Consider the following 23757-nt stretch of genomic DNA (forward strand, 5'->3'; position numbering starts at 1 on the left):
GTATAACTTGATGTCAAATCTCCTACTGTTTCCACTCTGCATGAATGTAAACTGACAGGTAGAATGTGTAGCAGCAACCAACACTTGTGTTCAAACTTTTACATGCAATTTGTAAAGGAAATGTATATCATGGCAGTTTTGAGTGTGATCAAATATGCCAGCTAAAAATATACATGGAGTAAATCTTACATGTGTTGAATGTCCCTTGGCCATTTTCATCTCACTGAAGCACTTCTGAAAGCCATCCACGAGCCACTGGTAGTCCTGTCTGAATTTGAACCACTATGCTCGATAGAAATGGTGACATTCAACTAAATTTGTTAGCTTCCTGGCTCAGCCTTGTGTCATGAGCACAGTCCACATGTTCCCGATGGGAAAACCTCCCTTTACCACTTCTGATGTGTTTGGGTCATTGTCCAGTTTGAACACCCAGGTGTACCCAAGACTCAGTCTTCTGCTGATAGTTTTAGGTTTTCCTGAAGAATTTGGTGATAATCCTCCTTAATTATCATACCACACTGACCAACAGTTCAGAGGGTGCGGGTCAATAACTCCTTGTCCAACATCTCAATCACCTGCACAGGCACACCTCCAGGCTGTGTCCCCTCTCCTCTGCTCTTCAGCCTTTACACCAATGACTGCAGGTCCACCCATCCAGACTGTCATCTGACACAGTTCTCCTGTCCTTGTTCTCAGACCCCTCACATCGCCACAGCTCAATGCTGCAGGAGTTTGTGGAGTGGTGTGATAATTTGGCCCTGGAGTTAAACATGGAGAAGACCAAGAGATGGTGGTGACCTTTACCAGTAGGGAGAGGGAGCTAGCTGCAGCTGCCATCAGCACAGTCCACAGGAGGAATGTGGAACTTGTGGAGGAGTACAAATACGTGGGCACAATTTTTGACAATACTGAGGAGAAGCTAAACATTTTGGGGGTAATAAGGAGATTCTTTGGACATTTTATTCCTCCTTCATTGAGAGTGTCATCACTTTCTTTGGTAGTCTGCAATACAGGATATGCCTTCAGAGCACAGTCAGTCTGCTCTAAAATGCCTGGACTGCAGGTCAGAGCACTTTCCACCGTGTGCAAGCAGCAAACCTTGAGGACAGCTCCCACACTGTGTTCCCAGTGTTTTAGTGGCTCCCCTTGGGACACTGGCACTGCAGCCTGGCTTGCTGATCCTAATCTTGGCAGTGACACTGGTGCCATACACTCCATTCTTACAGACCATTGTTTATACAGTTGATTTTAGGGCCTGTAACTGCTTTGAAATGGCTCCAACTGACCTGATTTGTTCAATCAATAATGTGCTTTTTCAGATCAGTTCTGAGCTCCTTAGATTTTCCCATTGTAGGGTATCAAACAAGCCCTATAAATAGGCCCAGTACAGTCACCAGCCATTGTTATAATCACCCAGTTGACAGGCCATGCAACAAAACACACTTGATTGACCTAATGTTTTATAATCACATTCAAGTTGCTGTATGTTGTTTTTGGTTTTTTTTGTTTTTGTTTTTGTTTTTTTGTTTTATTTCACTTGGAAGAGTGGTCACATTTTCAGGAAACCTATAGTAAATTCATTTTGAACCACACGTCATTAATGTTTTAGTGACAAAGCAGTGTGTGTTCCACTCATCCATTACAGAATAATTTGAGTTGTAGAAATCATTGGAACTCAAGACTGCCATGATATACATGGTCTTTACAAGTGGATGTAAACTCGGGTGTGTATAAACAGTGTGTTGGCCCTTAACAAATGCAGCTTCAGATAAATTTAGCGGATCAGCAAACCGAAGTATAGGAGGTGTAATTCAATCGTGTTTTGTTGTTCAAATGGATTTTTTCTACACTTACCTGATATAGCCTGAACTATGTAAACGCAACATTCGTCATTACTGTGTGTCTGTGCCTTAGGCGTGCGCACACGTAGTAGATGCTCACTGTACAGTCACAGTCATTGTATTGGAGCTGCTGCGTGCGGTAGTCCTGACCCTGTGGAGCATCTCCAGTCTGCTCACCACGTCATCCTACAACATGGACTGCACATCTCAGTGAACCACGGTCTCTCTTCATCCACGCACTGTTCATCAAAGGAGCATCTTGGACGCAGAGTAGCTCACGATGATGTCCTCTTACTACCACCCTGCCAAGGAGGCGGACATGGCAGCTATGACGGAGCCGCTGTGCCTGGAGAGAGGTAACGTAGCTGCTGCACCTGATGTAGGAGCCTGTGTTACAGACAGGAGACAGATGGGGCTTAATTTACCCGATGATGACCACGAGTCATGCTGAAATAACCGTATTTACGTGTAAATTAATTTAAGGATTGTATGTCGTAGTTATTCATTTTAAAAAATCGAATTGGACCTTTCGCCCGGCCGTGTTCCTTTCTTTCTGTCGTTATCAGTAGAATCCATTCAGACCATCCCGGTGTTGGCACATCTGTGTAGGCACCATGATGGCTGTAAACAGACACACAGAGTCTCGAGTATTATCACACGGGCCTTCGACGATATCTGCGGACGAACTGGCTGCAGTTCCGTTTGGATTGGTCGCCCTGGTGTTTCATCTTTAATTCAAGGTGTGGTCCAAAGCCCGGATTTTGAATACGCATTTTAACGACTGATTGTGACTTGTTCATTATGAAAAGCCTATCTTGAATGAACCTCACGAACCTAAACGGTTCTGTTTGCAGATAGCAGACCAAGAATGGCTGGGCAAAGACTCGATCTTAATACTTCAGTTAATCTATCCTTAGTAAAATTCTGTTAAAAGTACATGATAACAATGACGTGACCCGAATGGACATGACGTCATAAATGACGTTTGACTGGGTTCATTAACGTCATCCTGTCAATGATGTCTATGTAAGTTGACGTGTGAGTTGTATTCATTCTGACCACCTGACATTCACTTGAACAGAACCTGAACTGAACCTGTTGGTGCCTTTGTTATCAGGACTCAACTGCCATCAGAGATATTTCAAATAGTTTACACGTTGCACTGGAGGTGACATCAATGACCATATCACACTCAGGCTTATGATTTATATCAGTATATCTCTGGCATTATGACCTCTGTGGTGACCTTTAGACAAAAACGTGACCTCAGATTTGAGACAACTCTTGTAGTCTCCTGGAAACCCCTATATGACCCATACTAAACCCAGAAATGTGGTTTCCTATGAACTTTTATTATTAAAATGTCATCTATAGGTTTAGCAGATGAGATTAAGCTTGGTTGCTAAAAGCTACAAGTTGGGATATTTGAGTAATTAGCATAATGAGCTAATAAAGGGGAGACACTCCAGGTGAAGTATAGGGACATTGTTTTAACTTATATATATCACCATGAATCTTCTCCAGCTGATTACTTACATTAAGACAATTATTTTTTGTATTGTGAGTTTCCTGATATTGTATGTTTAAATATGCAAATGAGGCATTATGCAAATTAAATATGTGGCAATTTGCATACATTTCCACAACATAAATCTAAACATTGGATAAATCCAGGTTTAATTCCTGTTTCATTTTGTTGACATATTATAGCCAAAGGTTTTTACAGAGGTAATTTTAGATATCTCTTTTTATCACTCCATACATCAGAAAAAACTGTCAACAGCCATGAAAAAAAAACAATGTCCACCCTGTTTTTAGGGATAAAATGTTATATAAATCAGGCTATGAATGATATATGAACAAACCCCTTTCTTGAAACCTTCAGAATATAGATATCAATAAAACTGGAAAGTTTGGTGTATATACATGCTACTGATGTGGAGATTTTTGGCTCAGAGTATGAGAAAAATCTCATTTTAAGAAAACGGTCTTTAAACACATGTATTTTATAAGAAATCTGTAGAAGGAAATAGACAAAGTGAAGTAAAATGAACACCTAAATGTGTATTTTGGATGTTTTCTAACCACTAGTCTGAAAGAAGACATGTTATGGAAGCAAAATAACCCCAAAACTCAAAATTGTTTCTAGTTAACTTCAAAAGGTAAAAAGTCCATGTTTGTGATATCCAGAAATCCCAAAGCGCCAAATGTTTCATAAACCCCCTCCTCCACCCTTCTCTAGATTTCTTACACAGTACATATTTATAAAGGCTGTTTTCTCAAAACGAGTTTACTTAAAACTCTCCCTATTCTTTCAGTTGGGTCTCCCCTTAATTAGCTAATTATGCCAATAACGCTAACCCAATTCACAACAAAAGTGATCTCTTAACTAGTGCTGTCTGTTAAACGCGTTATTAGCTGCGTTAACGCAAACCCATTTTAACGGCGTCAATTTTTTTTATTTTTTTTTATCGTGAGATTAATATTGTATTTGGCCTAGCAAACTGTAGTTTTTTTTTCACACGCTGTTGCAACCACTAGTGACTTTAGAAAAGCTACAACACCACACCGGATCTAGCTAGACCGGAAGCAAAATGACAGGCAAGCTGTTTGGGCTTGCGAGCTGGCCAAAGAGTAGTGGGCATGTTAAGTTTTGAGTGGATGACAAGCGTGAGACACGGTAGTGTAACGTCATGGTGCACTACACGCACACTCACACACACGCATTTGAGAGAAGTGCTATTGCAGGGATGGAGTGGCCATCGGGAGTACCGGGATTTTTCCCGGTGGGCCGATCAACAATGTTCCGATGGACTGCCGTTTTTTTAATTGATTTAATCAATTATTATTATTTTTATTTTTATTTTTTTCTGCTGCACCTTGCGTTGGTAACATACTATGATAACTCTCCCGGCACACACAGCAGAGAGGTAACGATTGGCCCAGTGGCTTGTCTGTTTAAAGAATACCTGGCCCAATGGCCCTATGTTACTTTATCAACCGCACCCAGCCATTTCATTCACAAAAACATCGGCCTGTGGCAATTCTGGCAACTGGCTCAAAGCAAATAAGTTGTAGGCTCACTTTTTATTGGTAACCTAACTTACTGTTCATTCTTTCTGAAATAAGAGGCTGGGTTGATGAGTCTCTGGTGAATGAACTGCTATGATCAAAGCAAACTTGAGAAAAAGAAGGTATTAAACCCTGGTTTAACTGAGTCTGCACTATGGGCTGAGTCGTTTACCTGACATGTGCACTTCATAATTTTATTTTGTATCACCCTGTTTGCCAATGTTGTTTTTCAATAAAAAAAAATGCACTTTTCCATGTTGATAAGAGCATTAAAATGTGAAAAATTAATGGGACAAAAATAAATCAAGGGACATTTAGAATAGATACAAACGTGTAATTAATTGCAATTAATTGTGAGTTAACTATGACATCAATGCGATTTGACATGTTTGACAGCACTACTCATAACACTTTCCAGACAATACTCTTTAGTAATTTATTTAGAGAGAACCAACATTTTCCCCATGAGCCTTTTATCTGGCTGAAACCACCAGATTCAATGGTGGTGATTCAATATGTTTCACCCAACTCATTTTCCCAAAGGCTCAAGATTCTAAATGGTATTCTCACACTGGAATACCTTGTCTCAAGTGTGCTGTGACAGGCAGTATGAGATCATTGTATTTACTACCAATACACAGCATATTGGCATAATAAAGCTTGATATAATGAACAAATACTACTTTTTATGCTTGTTTACATTTTATATTTATTTATCAAACAAAGAGTGTATCTGTGTTGCGCTGTTTATGAAACAATGATGATGAACATTTATTCCTCTTCTAGATCCTGGTGTTGTGCCCAACTGAGGGACACAGGAAGTCAGTCACAACTAGGGGTGCTGAGGGGTCGGTCTATATGATGAGGTCATTGTAAATGGGGTGGTCATTAATGACTTTAATGTTTTATGTATTACTGACTGGCCACAATAACATAAATCTAATAGTTAGGTTAGATAGGCTGTGGCTCAGGAGGTAGTGAGGGTCATACAATAATCGGAAGATTGCTGGTTTGAATCCCTGGCTCCCGCAGCTTTATATGTCGTAGTGTCCTTAAGCAAGGTACTTAACCCCTAACTGCTCCTGGTAAGCATTTGATGCCTTACATTGCAGCCTCCATTCGATTTACTTCCATTTACATTTATTGATAACAATGTAGAATAACTTGAGAAGTTTCACACTACAGCAGAAAGCAAAGCTGAACACCTGCATACTACAGGTCAAAGCAGCAACATCTACTACAGCCAACAACAGCAAGGAGATGAAGAGGGAGAGGATTTTCCCAGACTTTTTCATAAAATCACTCCCTTTTGTGAGTTCTTGAGTTGGAAGAAAGTTTATAATCATAATGATCTATATGACAAATCTTCATTACAGGGGCCATCTCTCTATAAAAGCAAGCAATCTCCGTGTGTGTGTGTCTGTTCCTCAAATATCTCTGTGGATCAGGATCAGACTGACCTGAGAGTTTCCACATGGCTGCTGCTTGGTTTAAGGCTGTGCAACGTCGCATTTGTTTGGACTGCAATGATACCGTTGATAATTTATTTCATAAATGCTTTACCAATTTCGCTAGCATTGCTAACCGTAGCCACCACAGTCACGTGTGCACCAGAGCCAATCACTGCAGAGCTCAAACCCACGACAACAAGCAGATTTATACCTGCAGCGGCGCGAGCTGGACCGGGATTTTGCGGCGGTTTGGTCCCCTTCTGCTCTATGCATCTAAACTCACTGTTGTGGATTCTGATTCTGCGGGTCTGAGGAGATCCAGAGACGTGCGGACAACAAAGTGGAATCGGAATCTGTGGATGCTAGTGTGTAGCTAGCTGCTAGCCGCTAGGCCACCCACACGGCCCACCTCCGGAGTCAACGGACGCACCAGCAGGGTCCAAAAGGGTAAATAATGTCCGCCATGCTTTTTTGGGAACATTGCCATCACGTTTGCTTTGTGTCTGGTGCAGGAAGAAACGGTATAAACGGGCTTTTGTCACAAAAGTGTCCAAGCAGCAAGTTTGGTTGTTGAGGAACAGGAAGTTGTGGGAGGGACGTAGGCGGATGAATGACAGGCAATGATGGTTGGTGTAGACACAGCCAGCGATATTGATAGTTGAGAGATTTGTGACATTTAGCGTGTTTGGAGCATATAGCCAGTGTGTTATGTATTGTTTGGTGTGGTGTTTTTAGTGTGTAGTGGAGTCGGTTTTATCGTATAATGAGTCAAAACAATGAGGAGACTGCTGAATGTGGAGCAGGCAGTGCAGCTCTTCATTCAGCTGGAAGGACCTCAGCCAGACCTGAGCATTGCCTGCATTTAAATGTAAATAGTTACATAGAGCTTTGTAAAGTTTTAAAATGTATGCACATATTTAGCAAACAACAACTTATATTTGCATTATAAGTAATTTAGAAAAATGGTTTGTTAAACATATTTGTGGTTTTCACAGTAAAAAATGTAACTTTTTTTTCTTGGATTTTATGGGGTTTTTTGTGATTAGGTCTATTGTGTTGATACAGTAAGTCAAAACAAAAAAAAAATAACTGAACAGTAACACCTATGAGGTCATGCTGAAAATAATGACACCAAGTAAATAGTTTTCACTAGGTCAACTAGTGATCGGAAGGTCACTGGTTCAAATCCCAGCTCCGAGCAGTGCTGTTCACTGGGAAAAGGTGTGTAAAGCACCTGGTACTTTTTTTTTCGTAGCACCTCCGCTGAGGTTCCAAGCAAGCCAAGGCAATACGCCAGCTGATTGGTCAGAGAAAATCCATCATCCAGCGAGAGCTTCATGGCCAGCGTGTCTACCACGCCATGTTGCTATGACTACTGAGGAGAATGGTAGATTTAACATGGCATCAAAACAAACCTATTTATCTGGTTCAGCAAAGAGAAAAAAGAAGAAAACATATACAGTAGAAAAATGCTCACAGGATATAGGTGAGGTTTGTTTTCATGATGTGGGGTGGAGGGGGAGCTTTAGCTAGCTCAAATGTTTGCTTTAGGAAAGGGCTAAAATAAAATGTATATGTTACATGTGACTGCCATAAGACTGATTGACTGAAGTGACATCTGTTTTGGTGAATTAGAGCAGGTCCAGCGCATTGGCATTACATTTGGGAGGGAGGGTGTGTTGTTAGGCAGATGTCTGTCATTCCTGCTATATTCTCGTCCAGTGGGAGCTGCTGTTCCGTCATAGACCTCCTATGCTGTTAAATGTTTGCCATGTAACATTACTTTAGGATTATTTTTATGATTAATTTATCAATTTTAGTGTGTCCTCAGTTTATAGGTCTCTAATGTGAAGTGTGCTAAACAACAGTAATACATATTAGACATATTGTGAATTATTATGGGTAGTGGATTATTGCTCTGAGGGGATTATTGTACTGAGTTAGCTGTGTCGAAATTAGTTGTGTCTGAGTTAGTTGTGTTACCACATTTATTAGAATATTTACTGGGACAATATTATTTTAACAAATTTGCCCACAAATTTCGTACAGTTTAGTTATGTTTTTCATGTATTAATTTGTTTTACTTAAAAAAGAATCATAATAATACAAATTAAAGTACATTTAAAGTAAACTGTACAACATTTGACCGTTCAGCCCACAGAATATAGGTTATGTTAGGCACAAGTAGTCCATTTGTAATACCCAGTGAAATATACACAAATATTCCTTCAATATCACATAGTGCTCATCAGTTATTTGTCTTTATTTTATAAGTCTGCTTAAAAGTGACAACTTTGAAATTGGGTGCATGCTTTAAAGGGACACTGTACTGTCATGTCGTGTCATTGTCCGTAACCACTTATCCCTTTCCATGGGGTTGTGTTGCTGCTGGAGCCAATCCCAGCTTTTTCTCAGGGCAAGGGCAGGGTACTCCCTGGACAAGTCGCCAGCTCATCGCACTGATTGGTCTCACTGATGAGCAATGGGGTTCAGTATCTCCCTCAAGGACATTTCAACATGCATCTCAGCCCTGCGCGGAGCCGGGATTTGAACCAGCGACCTTCTGATCACTAGTCGACCTGCTCTACCCGCTGAGTTACAGCTGCAGCACGGCCACCACCTCTCTCTCTCTCTCTCTCTCTCTCTCTCTCTCTCTCTCTCTCTCTCTCTCTCTCTCTCTCTCTCTCTCTCTCTCTCTCTCTCTCTCTCTCTCTCTCTCTCTCTATATATATATATATATATATATATATGCACCATTTATCCCAGTGTTGCAATTACAAATGTTTTGGTTTACACCTTTATTTGTGGGGCGGCTGTAGCTCAGCGGGTAGAGCAGGTCGACTAGTGATCGGAAGGTCACTGGTTCAAATCCCAGCTCCGGGCAGGGCTGAGCTGCATGTCGAAGTGTCCTTGAGCGAGACACTGAACCCGACATTGCTCACTAGTGAGGGCCCTGCGATGAGCTGGCGACTTATCCAGGGAGTACCCTGCCTTCGCCCTGAGACAAGGCTGGGATTGGCTCCAGCAGCAACACCCTGCAACCCCATGGAAAGGGATAAGCGGTTCGGACAATGACATGACCTTTATTTGTTTAAGTGCATTGGGACAACACAAAAGCATAAGAAAAAAGCCAAATTTGACAATATTTGACATATACCTCAAAAATTAGGTCGGACAAAATCATTAGCACCCTCAACTTAATATTTGGTAGCACAGCCTTTGGAAAAAATAACTAAAACCAATCGCTTCCTATAACCATCAGCAAGTCTCCTACACCTCTCAACATTGTCCCAGAAGGATTGAGGTTTACTCAGGTATGTTCTTGCAAACTGCAGTCTGGCTTCTGTTTGCCTGTGTCAGAAGTGGGGTTCTCAGTCTCTTGCCATAGCGCTTCATCTCATTCAGATGACAATGTATGATTCGAGCTGACACCGTTGCACCCTGAGTCTGCAGGACAGCCTGAATTTGTGTGGAAGTTGACTGAGGTTGTTTATCCACCATTCAAACTATCCTGTGTTGCATTCTTTCATCAAATTTTCTCTTCCATCCAGGTCCAGGGAGATCTGCAGTTACAGTTCCACAGTTGACAAAGGAACTTTAAGATCTCCAGAGATTGACTTGTAACCTTGAGATTGTTGATATTTTTCCACAAGTTTGCTTCTTAAGTCCTCAGACAATTCTTGGCTCTTCTTTCTCTTCTCCATGCTTGTTGTGGCACACACAGGCACACAACACAAAGGTTGAGTCATTATACACTCTACAACTGGCATCGGTTTTTATATTGCCAGCACCTGTTACTTGCCACAGGTGAGTTTAAACAAAGATCACATGCTTGAAATGAAATTATTTGCCCACAGATTTAATAGGATGCCAATGTGTTGGTCCAGTTGATTTTTGGAGTTTTGTGTAAAATGATGTCAAATTTGGCTTTTTCCTTCTGCTTTTTTTGTGTTGTCCCAGTGCACATGTAAAATCAACATGTATATACCAAAACATTTGTAAATGCAACACTTTGCTGGGAGAAATGGTGCATTTTCTGGAAAAGTTCCAGGGGTGCCAATACTTTCGTCCATGACTGTATGTATGTATGTATGTATGTGTATGTATATACATACATACACATACATACATATATTTAATGTTTAAGAAAACTTATTTTTACAATTTAAAATAGACTGCATCAGTTTAATTTATTGACCTATAAAATATTCCCATTGTTTACCTTGTATTATCATTTTCTATCAGTTCTACTTGCTTGGGTGGGTCAACTTAATGTTTGACACATCTAGCCTGTTCTCCTCTTAAAATGTAATAGACTGTTGCACCTTTGTGGATGACCAGGGCAGATAATTTGGTTGCACATTTGATGATTTAAAAAGATTTGTACAGCTAATGAATACATAGGAGCACGTCTGTGGAGCCCTGCCTCCACCATGGTTTGTATATTAGCTGCATGTTATGCCTCTTTTGTGCATCACAATTCAGGTTAGGATACACCGGTGTAGCTACCCCGAAAAGCCCCCTCTGTCCTCGCCCCTCTCTCCTCATGGAACATAGGAATTGAGACATCCTTCAATATGACATGAGGAGATGGATTTCGGGGTCAAAGGCAGGAGGGCTATGGAGCAAGGAGGCACATAATAGACAAATGAGAAAAGAGCTCCCTCTCTACATCAAGCCTTTTTTGTGTTTTGTGTGTGCTAGATGTGTGCAGGGTGATTGAGCTGCTTGATCGGCTGCAGCGGAGTGGTGAGCTGCCTCCTCCCAAACTGCAGGCCCTGCAGAGAGTCCTACAGAGCAAGTTCTGTGCCGCTATCCGAGAGGTAAAGACGAAGTTATCTTAACCTGATTCTCGGTCGATGTCCTTTTTTAGCTCTCTGAATCACTTTTAACCCCATAGTGGACAGAGATATGGCTCATTGTAACACATTCGTTATGAATCAGAATTTAGTTACTTATTTAGTTATGTAAATGTTCAACTTTTTTTTGTTTTGTTTTTTTGTGATGTTCTGTGACCCGGCAAAGAATAAGCGGTTACAGATGGATGGATGGATGGATGGATGGATGAATGTGATGTATCCAATGTACTGTACATCTCTTTACCTCAGTCACATGTTAACCGGACTTATCCGTGCCCTCCTTTGTTGTCTTCTAGGTGTATGAGCAGCTGTATGACACTCTTGATATTGTTGGAGGACCAGAAGTACGAGCACAGGCAACAGCCAAGGTACTACATGCAAACTATGTGTTGCACAAGCAGAGTTATTTTTGAGACATTGGGCCCTTTTTTTATTGCACAGGCATGTGCCTTTTCTTTTGGTACATGCCTGTGTGACTGGCTCTAATCGCAGCTGCTATTATGATTCAGCAGAGTGAATTGCTAAGGGGTTGGGCACAGTTAATATAGATTGGTTGTGGTGATTAATACAAAGCTACATTATCAGCCGCTCATGTCACTGACACTCTGATATAGCAGATACATTGTCTAAACAATGATGATTACACAATAGAAAGACATTTACATGAAGAGCAGCACGATATGAATACATAGTACTACAAATCTGTTGACATAAGCAGATAATGTTCATGAAGGTCCTCAGTCATCTAGGTCATGGTAATTGTGTTGTGTTATATCGTAGGCAACCAGTTAAACTGTTTGTCTGTTGAAGATGTTTCTCCTCTCATCCAGGAGGCACCTTCAGTTCTAACTAACTGGAGGGGGAATTTGCTTGATTAATGTCGTACGCCACCTCCTCTGTTCAAAGATAGTCATTCCAGACTTCTTTGACCCACCTACAGTGAGTTTGCAATGTCCTTAACAACTCTTTAAGGACACTCCCACACCGAGTTTAAAAGCTGCAACTCCCCTCCAGGTAGTTAGAACCGAAGAAGCTTCTTGGATGAGAGGTGAACATCTTCAAGAAACTGAAACAGGTCCAGTTGCCTACAGTACAGCACTTAGAATAAGCAGATAATGTGTTTTTTCCTGCCAGTATGTGATGCAATTTTGGTTATAATTCTGAGAGATAGCAGTGTTCACATGCAGCTCATTTCAAGAATAAAACTTGAGATGCCACTTTTGCTAAAAGGAAAACTGGAAATGAGGCCAGGACACACAGGATTACTTAGGCCCATTAATTAGGTATCCTTGTAGTGCCAAAACTACTTGTCTATATTAGCAACTTCTTTTTGGTCTGATCAATACCCTTAACCACGATTAGCTTCCATTTTTAGATTATACCGGTGGAATATCTTCCAAATAAGGTTTTGAAAATAAAGCCAGACACCCCCGTTTCAGCCCCCTCCCTCCTTGGGGCTCAGGTGTCACCTGGCAATAGTCATCTTTTGTTTATTTCATATTTAGCAGTCATAATCTCCATATACAGTAACTGTATTCCTCTTAAGGGATGATTCCTCTATTGTTTATCCCCTGCAGGCCCTGCAGGTGCTTTCCTTACACACACACAGAACAGCTGTACACTTCTAAATAGGGTGATGGTATTACAGATCAGGTTTTTATCCATTACATTTTCTGCAGAAACAGGCAAAATTCTGAGATATAATCTACCAGTATGCTATGATTTTGTCCTCCGTTACCTACATTGGCAGCATTTAATGAGGGGATTCCTGCTCTTTTTTTGATGCACCCGCCAAGTTGAAATAAAATATCCCACCATCATACCAGCCAGAATGTACACTGCCTGGCCAAAAATAAGTCACACACTAATATTTCATCGGACCGCCTTTAGCTTTGATTACAGCACACATTTGCCTTGGTATCATTTTGATAAGCTTATGCAGTGTCACATCATTTCTGTCCAGAGTTGCATTAATTTTTCACCAAGAACTTTTACTGATGATGGGAAAGTCAGGCCACTGCGTAAAGTATTCTTTAGCACATCCCAAAGATTCTCAATGGGGTTAGGGTCTGGACTGGACCACATATGAAAATGATGTCACATGGTCCCTGAACCACTCTTTCACAATTTCAGCCCGATGAATCGTGGCACTGTCATCTTGGATTATGCCTGTGCCACCAGGGGAGAAAAAGTCATATGGGTTAGGTAGACAGTCAGGGTTAGGGTTTTCATTCAGTATATTCAGGTAGTCAGCTGACCTCATTTTTTGGGCAAATAATGTTGTTGAAACTAGACCTGACCAACTGAATCAACCCCAGATCATAACACTGCCTCCACAGGCTCTTACAGTAGGCACTAGTCATGATGGATGCATCACTTCAGCTCAGTTGGCATTATGGGCGTCCCATGTGCCGAGGCTCTGCAGCGGACCTGGGTTTGACTCCCGGCCAGGGTCCCTTTGCTGCGTGTCACTCCCCCTCTCTCACCCTGTTTCCTGTCACTCTCTTCAGCTTTACTGTCAATAAAGCCAGAAAGACTAAAAAATACTTTTAAAAAAATAGCTGTGAGTTCTATTGTTGACTTTCTATGATTTGATTTTACAAAACATTTAAGTGATCTCTGATCACGACCAATAAGATGTTTTTCCGATAACATTTCTTCCTGGGAAGGTCCAGATATGTTATTTTGACGCATATTGCTCAAAATGTAGGACAGAAAGTAAGAGAGAGAGAACCTAAACCTTTTTTATGTGGAATAGACTTTTTCTCACTAAATGCAATGCCTTTCTGACCAGGCCACAGTGGCAGCCTTTGCAGCCAGTGAGGGCCATGCCCACCCAAGGGTGGTGGAACTGCCCAAGACGGAAGAAGGTCTGGGCTTTAACATCATGGGGGGGAAAGAGCAGAACTCGCCCATCTATATATCTAGAGTGATCCCTGGGGGAGTGGCCGATCGCCAAGGAGGACTAAAGAGAGGAGACCAGCTGCTGTCTGTCAACGGAGTGGTAAGGAGCTCAGGCCCACAGAGAAGAGGAACAAATTCTGATCAGTTTAATCTAATGTCGAAAAATAAGTGTTCACATAGTTTTTAAAATACAAACACACAGTATCTCACAAAAGTGATTTACCTTTACCTTGTATCTTTTTTCACTGTCCTCTTCTGATTGAAAGTATCAAGTCTATCAGACAACAGCCATAGCCAGTCGTAACCTGCTCTTCTGTGTCACTGCAGAAATTGAGAGCTCAACCGCTAGAGGTCGCCAAAAACAGATTCAACAGGTGTAAAGTGCACATTAACCCTAAAACAGAAGAGGAACATGGTTATTACCATTCAGATGAATATTCATATTTAATGCTAATTTTATAGCTTTGCTCTGAGATGGTAGCCCTCATTCAGAGCAAAGCACGAAATAGTCATTAACTTTTTCATTTTACATCCAAAAAGTGCACTAAGATACATTTCAGAAAACATTCTACGTTAGACTGATTAGAAGACACGGTTAGAGCACTGCTGGAGTTCTAGTGTGATATCTAGTGGCAGTGAACTTTTAAGGGTCAGCCACTTCTGGTGGTTTCAAGATGTTTATTTTGGTTTTATTTACTAAAATATAATAAGTATAATTACTTACTTTGAATTGAGTCTTAAAGTCAGGGTTTGAAGGTCGTTTTTGTTTATTGTCTCAACATGGCAAAACAGTTGTAGATATTGTGTGTTGGTACCAATGCAGAGCGTTGAGGGGGAGCACCATGAGAAGGCTGTGGAGCTGCTGAAGGCTGCCCAGGGTTCAGTCAAGCTGGTGGTCCGCTACACCCCAAAGGTCCTGGAGGAGATGGAGGCTCGCTTCGAGAAGATGAGAAGTGCCCGGAGGCGACAGCAGCACACCAGCTACTCGTGAGGCTGCTCGTTAGTCTACACCCAGTCACCACTGTTAATACATGTACGGGAGCACACTGGGTGCCCCAAATCTAAACTACATTTGAAATCTATACAATATCTACTACATACAAATCATCATAGACTGCACGTTCAGAAGTTCATAAACAGAAAATCAACATAATTTGTGGGGGGTCTCTGGCTCTGTGTGTGTTTTGTCTTACAGTCCAGAGGTTTACATCCAGTGGTTCACATGATGAAGATTAATTTTCTGGATAATGACATCTGATCACAGGCCTTCACATTTACACCTGCTCTAATTAAACATTCTAGCTATCCCCTGAATCAAATCACAATATGCAAATAAGGACGGTGAATCTGGCAGACTTGTCTAACTTAAAGGAATCTTATTTCAAATATATTCTTCTCTGTCTTCTAATTTGAAGAAGGTGCAGGTTTTCACCTGGCTGTGCTCTGGTCACAATGTGGCCTCTCCAAATCCACAATTCGATATGTCTTTCAGTTTTAAGTTCAGTTTAATACAACTGTCCTGAGTACAAGTCAGTTAATTCTCTTCCTGCACAAAGGATAAGTCATTGGAAATGCTGTAGCTGCAGCTGTAGGCTACCAGCAACCTAGCTTTGTCATCTTTAAATGTGTTCTTTTGGTTTGTTTTGGCTTTATTTTAAAGGACAATTTAGAGAGATGACAGGGGACTGGGGGGGGGGGGGGTTTCTCCTAAAAAATATCCACTTTACAATTTTAAAACGTTTAAACGCTGCACTGTGCTCACCTCCTGACATCACAGTCAGTTAATTAACATGAAATGTGAAGGAGATGTGACACATTTTGTGGAAATATAAATGCAATTCATGTGTCTTATATTTTTATTTACTTGTATTTTAATAAATCAAATCACATTTACAAAATATTGGCACTTAGCAGCCATGTCTATTACATGCTGGTACAACCCTTAAGTGACAGTACAGTTTAATGGTTGGCCTATAATCAGTACTTCCTCTATGTTATTTAGTGTAGTATTTAGTATTATTTAAGTATAACAGCTTCAGTTTCCCCTTCAGGAATTGCACTTGACAATATTAAGTTTATTCTTGAGAGTGACATGAAATATCTGCCTTTAGCAGGGATGGAGAGGACATAAAAAATCCTGGCTTTGATTTTAAAGATCAAAATTGTGAAGTGGGGCTTAAAGTTCTAGTTGCTGCGGATGTGTGTCCCAGTGTTAGACCCCTCTCATGCTTGGAGGGAACAGTGATTTACTTAATGGATGGATGGATGGATGGATGGGTGGATGGATTTAATTCTCATGTCAACTGCGGGAAAGTACTACACAATGATACACCGACAAGCCTGGTACTTGAGATAATGTTTAGTGATTATTATTGTGTCTCAGCAGTTTCACCAGCATTCAGCACAATCCTCTGTGTCTCTCTCTGCAGATCTCTGGAGTCCAGGGGCTAGCTAAACCAATTCCTCTATCCACCTCATCATCCAACCCTCCTCAAACCTCTGTTCCAGTGGGAGGCGAGATCCTAGATGAGAAGCAAAAAACCAAAGTAGCCTACCAACACCTGTTACCTGAATTTCTTCTTAAAGCCAACGCTGCAGTTTAGGATTTTCTCCCCTCCATCTTTCCTATTTCTTAGTGAAGTGCAGATTAAGCTTGTAGTCTGACTGTGCCAGTAATTTCACCATCCCAGAGTGAAATCCTCCTCAGTTTACTGTTACATAAGGGCAACACATTCTCTTTAGTGTGTGGCTTAACTAAAACCTAGTGTGATATTATCATGTCATTTTACGTTTGCATTCTCATGTAGTATTGTATTCTCACTGCGCTTCTCAGCAGTTAGGCCTGATTAGTTGAGGAAACACGGAAACTGTCACCTACAGCCTTCACCGTTGTGTCTCCATCAGATGTCCCAGCTGGAGGGCTAAGCATTAGCATTATTAAGAACTGCCCTCAGATCAGTGGCTGGCAAGTGTCGTCTTTTTGTATTCATGTATTTATTTTATTTATTTGCATAAATATTTATGAAATAAAGTCTTACTGGGTAAATTGAACACTGTGTTTCTTAGAAACAAGAAAATGTAGCTCAGTTCTACCCCGGGGGATTCGAACCAGCAACCTTCCAATCACTTGTCCACCAGCTCGACCCAGCTGACCAGTGCTGTCTTGGGAAATCCATTGAAAATGGAATGAAGTCCAGTCAGTTTGACTTAATTTGTATTTGTTTAAATATTAACACATTTATTTTATGTATCTTTTGTCTTTTAGCTGCACATATTTACATGAACGAATTCATTAATACACCTCTAATAAGCAAGGTTATCATATTCATACATTGTATTTGTACTTTTCTTTACACAGACCACACCATTTGGAATCCTAATATTTGGTTCATTTAAAATAATGATCAAGGAAAAGCCTATGCAGATCTCTGGAGCTATGAACAAAGCTTATGCTTAAAGTCATTGCAGGTTTATAGAGCCATTAAATCCTCCTTTAGTTCTTGTGCAAAGAAAGAGAGTGAGTGTCATAGTAAGGATGGGTGAGAATAGGAAAAAAAGAAAAACAAGAATTAACAACTTTTTTTTCTCTTACAGCTTATAATCATTATAATGTCCGGCCCAGTGTCATCCCACCTTAAAGTACACTGTGACATCATGTGAAGTACACCGGGCTCACTTCCTGTTTCTGACAGAGCTCTGTGTGCTTCAGATAATTTTCCTGTTCTTAGAACAAAGATTAAAATGCAATTAATGCAACTACAACTAAAACGAATAAGAATATTCAGTATGACTTGATGATATTTCTATAATTATTTTTATATACTTATTTTTACATGTTGTACTTAGGTTCTATATTCCTACACTGCTGTTTGCTGCTGCAACACTTTAGATTTCTCCACTGTGGGTCAAATAAAGGATTATCTTTATTTTATTTTATCTAATATTATATGACTGTTGAATTACATTTACAAAGAGATTGCGACATTTTACCTCCATAAAAATAGCCCAAAACTTCTATTGATAGCATATGCTATAAATCTGAGCCAACATATGACCACCAACTGGTCAATTAACCACTCCTTTTCAGCGGTGAATGTACATGCAGTTAACAAGACATTCAATAAATCATAATCATGTCCGCTGGAAATGTAATTTCCAATCCACATCCTATCTTCTGTCTCATGATTAGCAGGCTAGCAGCTGGGAGGTTTAGGCCACAAAGTTTTTCTTTTTTATTTCAACAACATACCTACCTTCAAGTAAAGCACAAGCCCCCTCTTGTTTTGACTTTTTCTGTCTTTTGCTTGTTCCCGATTCATTTCGCCATTTGGAGGCCATCTCTCCACCTGCATCCAACTGCCTGTCAGCGTATCTGACCCCCATGGATCGTGGGGCCCTACGCACAGCACAGGTAGTCTTCAAACCAAATGCATGTATGAGGAGGAATAAATGCTCAGGGGGGCAGTAGTGCAACAGCTTGGATGCCAACTACCGTAAAACGTTGAGGAAAAAGAAGAGGAAGAATCAGAAGAAGAAGAAGAAGAGTAAAATGTCTAGGGCTGTGTCTAGGCCTATTCAAATTAAAAGAACAGTTGGCAGGAGGATTTCGATCAATGAACCTGCTTAAGGTGGCTAAGTCATTGAAATGTTTTGGTGAGGGGACTGATGCTCAGATTCTTACTAATGGAGTGTTGGGTATAACTTGTTAAAAGCAAAGAAAATTTGCAAAATAGGAGGGAAAAGAGTGGAAGTGGAAAAAAATGAAACCAAAGGTGTCATCTACGGTGTGTATGCTGAAATGTTGGAGAGAGAAATTAAGGAAAATATAAAAGGAGGTAATGTAACTGATGTGAAATGGTTAAAAGCCAGGGAAGATGGAAACAAAAATACCCCTGTGTTGCTTACTTTTGAAGGAAATATTCTCACAGCTCGAGTGTTCAGAGGGTGTCTGTCTTTCCTAGTCAAAAGAATACCAAAGACCGCCCTTACGTTGCTTTAAATGTCAGAGATATGGACATGTAGCAGCTTCTTGCAGGGCAAACAGGCGGTGTGCTAAGTGAGGAGGGGATCATGACATAGAGAAATGTGAACTCCTAAATGTTGTAACTGTGGTGGAAGCCACTTGGCTTCCTTTTTAGAACGTGGTCACTTTGTAAAAGCAAAGCAAGTTCAGGAGGTCAGGGATCAACATAAAATTGCCTATGCAGCAGCATTAAAGAGAGTGAAAGGAAATCTGAAGCCATGATGATTGTTGGGGACTGGCCCTCCCAGTTAGATGACCTGGTGTCTTTTAGAAGATCCAATAAGGGATTCAGATATCTTGGTGTTTTCATTACATCTAAAACTGCATAGCTATTCTCCTCTAATTACGACAAGCTGATCAAGGAAATTAAAAAGGATTTGAACAGATAGGATGTGCTCCCCTGTCACTCTTTGGCAGAATAGCGCCCGTGAGAATGAATGTTCTTCCAAGACTACTATTCTTGTTAAAGTCCCTCCCTATCTTAGTACCACAATCCATATTTAAGTTATTAGAAAAATTAATATCAAAATGTATTTGGCAAAATCAAAGACCAAGAATATGGTTGAAAATATTGATGTCAGCAAAAGAGAAAGGAGGCTTAAACCTGCCTAATCTAAAATTCTATTACTGGGCAGCGCAGCTGCGAGCGGTGGTGGCATGGGTTGTCGGGGACCTAGAGACCGGATGGGTCTCTATCGAACTAAACTCCATATCAGGGGTACCCCTGTCTGGTCTTCCATTTCTTAGTCAGCAATCTCAGAAAAAACTTAAAATCAATAATATCTGGGTCATACACACATTGAAAGTCTTGAATCTAGTCCAAAAGCAACTAAAAGGAGTTGTCGCTCTGTCACGGGCCATGCCTATAGTCGGGAAATTTTTACCATCCATGTCAGTCAGGACCTACAAAAGGTGGGCCGAGAATGGTCTGACAATAATAAATCAACTCCTGGATGGACACACATTTCAATCTTTCTCACAACTTAGAGACAAGTTGCCCCGCTTTTAAGTGAGACAGACATTATGTTACGAAAAATAGGATTTTTTAGATAATGATAATTTAGTAATTATGAATGATACCAGACCAACTCGATTTGAAACTAACTCTCTAAAATGTCTTACCTTGATTTAACATTTGCCTCTTCAGCTTTAGCCAAAGTCGGGGAATGGAACGTCCTGGTTAAAGATTCAATGGGCAGCTATCACTTTCCTATCATAAGCCAGTTTGGGAGGTCATTATATATGAATCCTGAGAACCAAGTTAAAAGATTTGATTTTGCAAGAGCTAAATGGGATGAATTTCAGATTGGTATAGGAGATGGTTTGGGAGTAATTAATGGCGTTGGATCTACTGATGAGTTTAATGATTTGTTAAGTAAAATGAATTTGAATGTGGCTTTAAAGATGATCCCTTGTAGACTGTGATAAGGCAGTAAAAATCAGAAACCAAGCATTTAAGATCTTGAGTAGATGCTAAAAAGAAGAGTTGGAGGTCCTTCTGTGGCACTCTAGGACCAGATACTCCTTTCAGACGGGTCTGGTCCAGAATTCACAAAATGTCAGGAAAAGTGACAAGATCTGCAATGCCAGCCCTGAATGATGGTAGTATTGAGGCTGTTAAAAATAAAGAAAAAGCAAGCATGTGCGTTAAATTTTTCCAGGAGGTGCATAATTCTACTTCTCTTGGAGTTGAGAATATTAAGATGAGGGAGGAAACCTTGAAGTCAGAAGGATGGAAACTGTATTATTTTACTGAGGAAAGTAATTCCTACAATGTATTCTCTCTCAAAGAGCTAAAAGATGCATTACAGGCCGGGGCAAATATCACTCCACACCAAGATAAGATCAGCTACAAAATGCTCAAACAGTTAGATGATATTGCTCTGGAAGAAATCCTCACTCTTTTTAATTATGGTTGGAAAGAGGGTCAATTACCAATAAAATGGAAACATGGATATTGAAAAAGATGACGTGGGCCCACTCTCCAGTAGGTTCACCACCCGCAGGAGGGTTTAGAAGGGGCCGGTGCTATGTGATTTCGGTGGCGGTCGTGGCCAGGGCCCCGACGACCCAATCCCCGGACGGCGACTCTGGCCATGGGGACATGGAATGTCACCTCACTGGGGGGAAAGAGCCTGAGCTGGTGCGGGAGGTTGAGCGGTACCAGCTAGAGATAGTCGGGCTCACCTCCACGCACAGCCTGGGCTCTGGAACCCAACTTCTTGAGAGAGGCTGGACTCTCTTCCACTCTGGAGTTGCCCGCGGTGAGAGGCAGCGAGCTGGTGTTGGCTTGCTTATAGCTCCTCAGCTCAGCTGCCATGTGTTGGAGTTTTCCCTGGTGAATGAGAGGGTCATTTCCCTGCGCCTTCGGGCCGGGGGTAGGTCTCTCACTGTTGTTTCGCCTACGGGCCGAACAGCATTATAATAACTTGATGGAACCATTCAGGTCAGAGTTGGAGGAGATGTGTCAGAAACTGTTTACATCAAAAATGGTACTCCCCAAGATTCAGTCCTGTACTTTTCAATATAATGATCAACGATATTTTCCGAGAAGTCAATGATATTTGGATATAAGAGGAATATTCCTGGTTAAATTATCTCTTCATATGAATGCCCACTAGAAAGAGTTAAGGTTTTTAAATTCCTTGGGGTATGGATGGTTGAAAGACTCACATGGAAATGTCATATAGATTAATTAGTTTATAACTGTGAAAAAGTGATCAACATTCTCTGTAGCGTGGTTGGAAGTGACTGGGGGGCTGAAAGGGACACCTTATTTATGATCTATAAAGCCATGATAAGATCTGTCTTAGACTACGGGTGTGAGATATTTGGAGCAGCGGCTAAATCAGTTCTTTTCAAATTGAATTGGGTCCAAGCTAGTGTCCGACCGATAAGGATTTTTTGGCCCAATAACAATAGCCGATATTAGAGGGGGTGCAATCACCGATAGCTGATATGCAAGTTATTAATTACATGGGAGATCTTGGCCAGGGACACTTTTGAAAGGGGTAATGAAATGTGGCCTATAATTGTTGTTCCATGATGTTTTCATGTTTACAGTTACTTATTTCATGAACTAACTTACCGTGGCTTGCAGAAAAGGGGGAAAAGTCCGCTGATTGATCGGCTGACTCAACTGGGAAGTTTTGTGGTGTAGAGTGGGAGAGGGACTTCACTGAAATGTGAGCTGGGCCAAAGTCTCTGGCTGAGCTCAAAGCACCCCACTGGACAAAATAAATCAGTACATGGGCACATGCTTTTGTCATTGTCACGCTTTTTTTTTCTATCGGCGCAACATTTTACCGATACGATAGAACCCCGATAGAAATTGGGCCATTCTATCGGGCCCTGATATATCGGCGGCTGATGACCGGTCGGTCACTAGTCCAAGCCAAAGCCTTAAGAGTCTGCTGTGGAGCCTTTAGGTCCACCCCTATTCCTGCACTACTGGTTGAAATGGGAGAATTTCCTCTAAGAATCAGGAGATATAATCTGGGGCTCCACTACTGGAATAAACTTAGTGATCAAAAAAATAGCTCTGCAGGAAAATGTCTTTTGGAAGACTCTTGGGAATTCGTAGGTAAAGAAAGGAAATCAAACTTCTTATATCTCATTAAACAGCTGGCAATAAAAATAGGACTGGACAAAGATATGATGAGTGGGACTAATTGGTCTCTGATACCCTTTTGGCTTCTTCCTGACCCTGAGGTGTATCTACACTCTTTTACAGATGGCTCTAAGGACCCAGAGTCTGGGAAGACTGGGCTTGTAGTATATGTGGACAGCAGTAGAACAAGACAGAGTGTCCGTATGTCAGATCACTTGTCAATTTTCTCTGTAGAGTTGCTGGCAATTTTATTGGCACACGATTGGGTTGAGGAAAACACACCCCCAAAAAGTAATATCTGTTCTGACTCAGCTGCTGCTTTGGTGGCTCTGAAGGAGGGGACATCAAGGGCCAATCCTGATCTGATCTGGGAAATTTTATCTTGCTTATTTAGAATTGAAAGATCGGGATACAATGTATGTTTTCTGTGGGTACCTTGGCATTCAGGAGTGGAGGGAAACAAAATCTCTGATTCCTTGGCAAAGCTAGCTTGGTCAAAGGAAACTGTTGTCTTCCTGGAGAAAAGTTGATGTAATAGCAGATGTAAAGAGAAACTGGAACATCAGTGGCAGGAAGAGTGGACTGTGGAGAAGAAGGGCAGGCATTTCTTCACTTTATAGCCCTCTATTAAAAGAAAGATATGGAAAAGGAAAGCTGGGTGGAGAGACAATGTAATTCTAACCAGGATAAGATTAGGTCACTGTGGTCTGGCAAGGTGTCTATAAGTAGTAGGGAAGCATCCATATGGGCTGTGTGAATGTGGAAACTTAGAAACTGTGCATCATATTATGTTTGTCTGCAACAAATATAAAAGTGAAAGGCAGCAGTTGTTCAAAGAACTTTCAGATGTAGGTCTATCATTTTTCTCATAAGTCCATTTTTGGAATAGAACAGAATATCGATATCATTGGAAAAGCAGTTGTAAAGTTCCTTTATTCTACTGATCTGTATGTGAAAATTTAAAATAACTGTTAAGTCTTGACTGTGGAGGGCAGCA

At 41.0% G+C, this 23757-nt stretch overlaps 1 protein-coding gene and 1 long non-coding RNA gene across 3 annotated transcripts; one reads left to right on the forward strand and one right to left on the reverse strand.

Annotated features, from left to right (window-relative positions):
- The first annotated feature begins 1817 nt into the window (after nt 1–1817).
- Nucleotides 1818–17163, forward strand: lin7b (lin-7 homolog B (C. elegans)). 2 transcript variants are annotated; one of them, XM_037090363.1, is made up of 6 exons: nt 1818–2197; nt 11069–11187; nt 11520–11591; nt 14018–14227; nt 14951–15126; nt 16557–17163. In XM_037090363.1, the coding sequence occupies exons 1-5, from the start codon at nt 2122–2124 to the stop codon at nt 15116–15118; spliced, it is 645 nt and encodes a 214-aa protein (XP_036946258.1). In that variant the 5' UTR covers nt 1818–2121; the 3' UTR covers nt 15119–15126; nt 16557–17163. The 2 variants fall into 2 exon arrangements, with proteins under 2 accessions (XP_036946258.1, XP_036946257.1); XM_037090362.1 differs by having other exon boundaries at nt 1833–2197; nt 14951–15114.
- Nucleotides 17164–21418: 4255 nt separating this feature from the next.
- On the reverse strand, nt 21419–23336 carry LOC119015612. Its single transcript, XR_005073404.1, has 3 exons — nt 23196–23336; nt 22239–22377; nt 21419–21552 (listed from the first exon to the last, which is right to left on the reverse strand). It is a non-coding gene; the product is annotated as an uncharacterized LOC119015612 (long non-coding RNA).
- Between the last annotated feature and the right edge of the window lie 421 nt (nt 23337–23757).

Source organism: Acanthopagrus latus, chromosome 24, assembly GCF_904848185.1.
Source record: "Acanthopagrus latus isolate v.2019 chromosome 24, fAcaLat1.1, whole genome shotgun sequence".
NCBI lineage: Eukaryota > Metazoa > Chordata > Actinopteri > Spariformes > Sparidae > Acanthopagrus > Acanthopagrus latus.

Bases quoted from the DNA above. Each gene is read 5' to 3' on its own strand.
- lin7b (XM_037090362.1), top strand. From the start codon at position 2,122: ATGATGTCCTCTTACTACCACCCTGCCAAGGAGGCGGACATGGCAGCT. The intron at 11,188-11,519 runs GTAAAGACGAAG...GTTGTCTTCTAG, and splicing joins TCTGTGCCGCTATCCGAGAG to GTGTATGAGCAGCTGTATGA. The intron at 15,115-16,556 runs GTGAGGCTGCTC...CTCTCTCTGCAG, and splicing joins CAGCAGCACACCAGCTACTC to ATCTCTGGAGTCCAGGGGCT.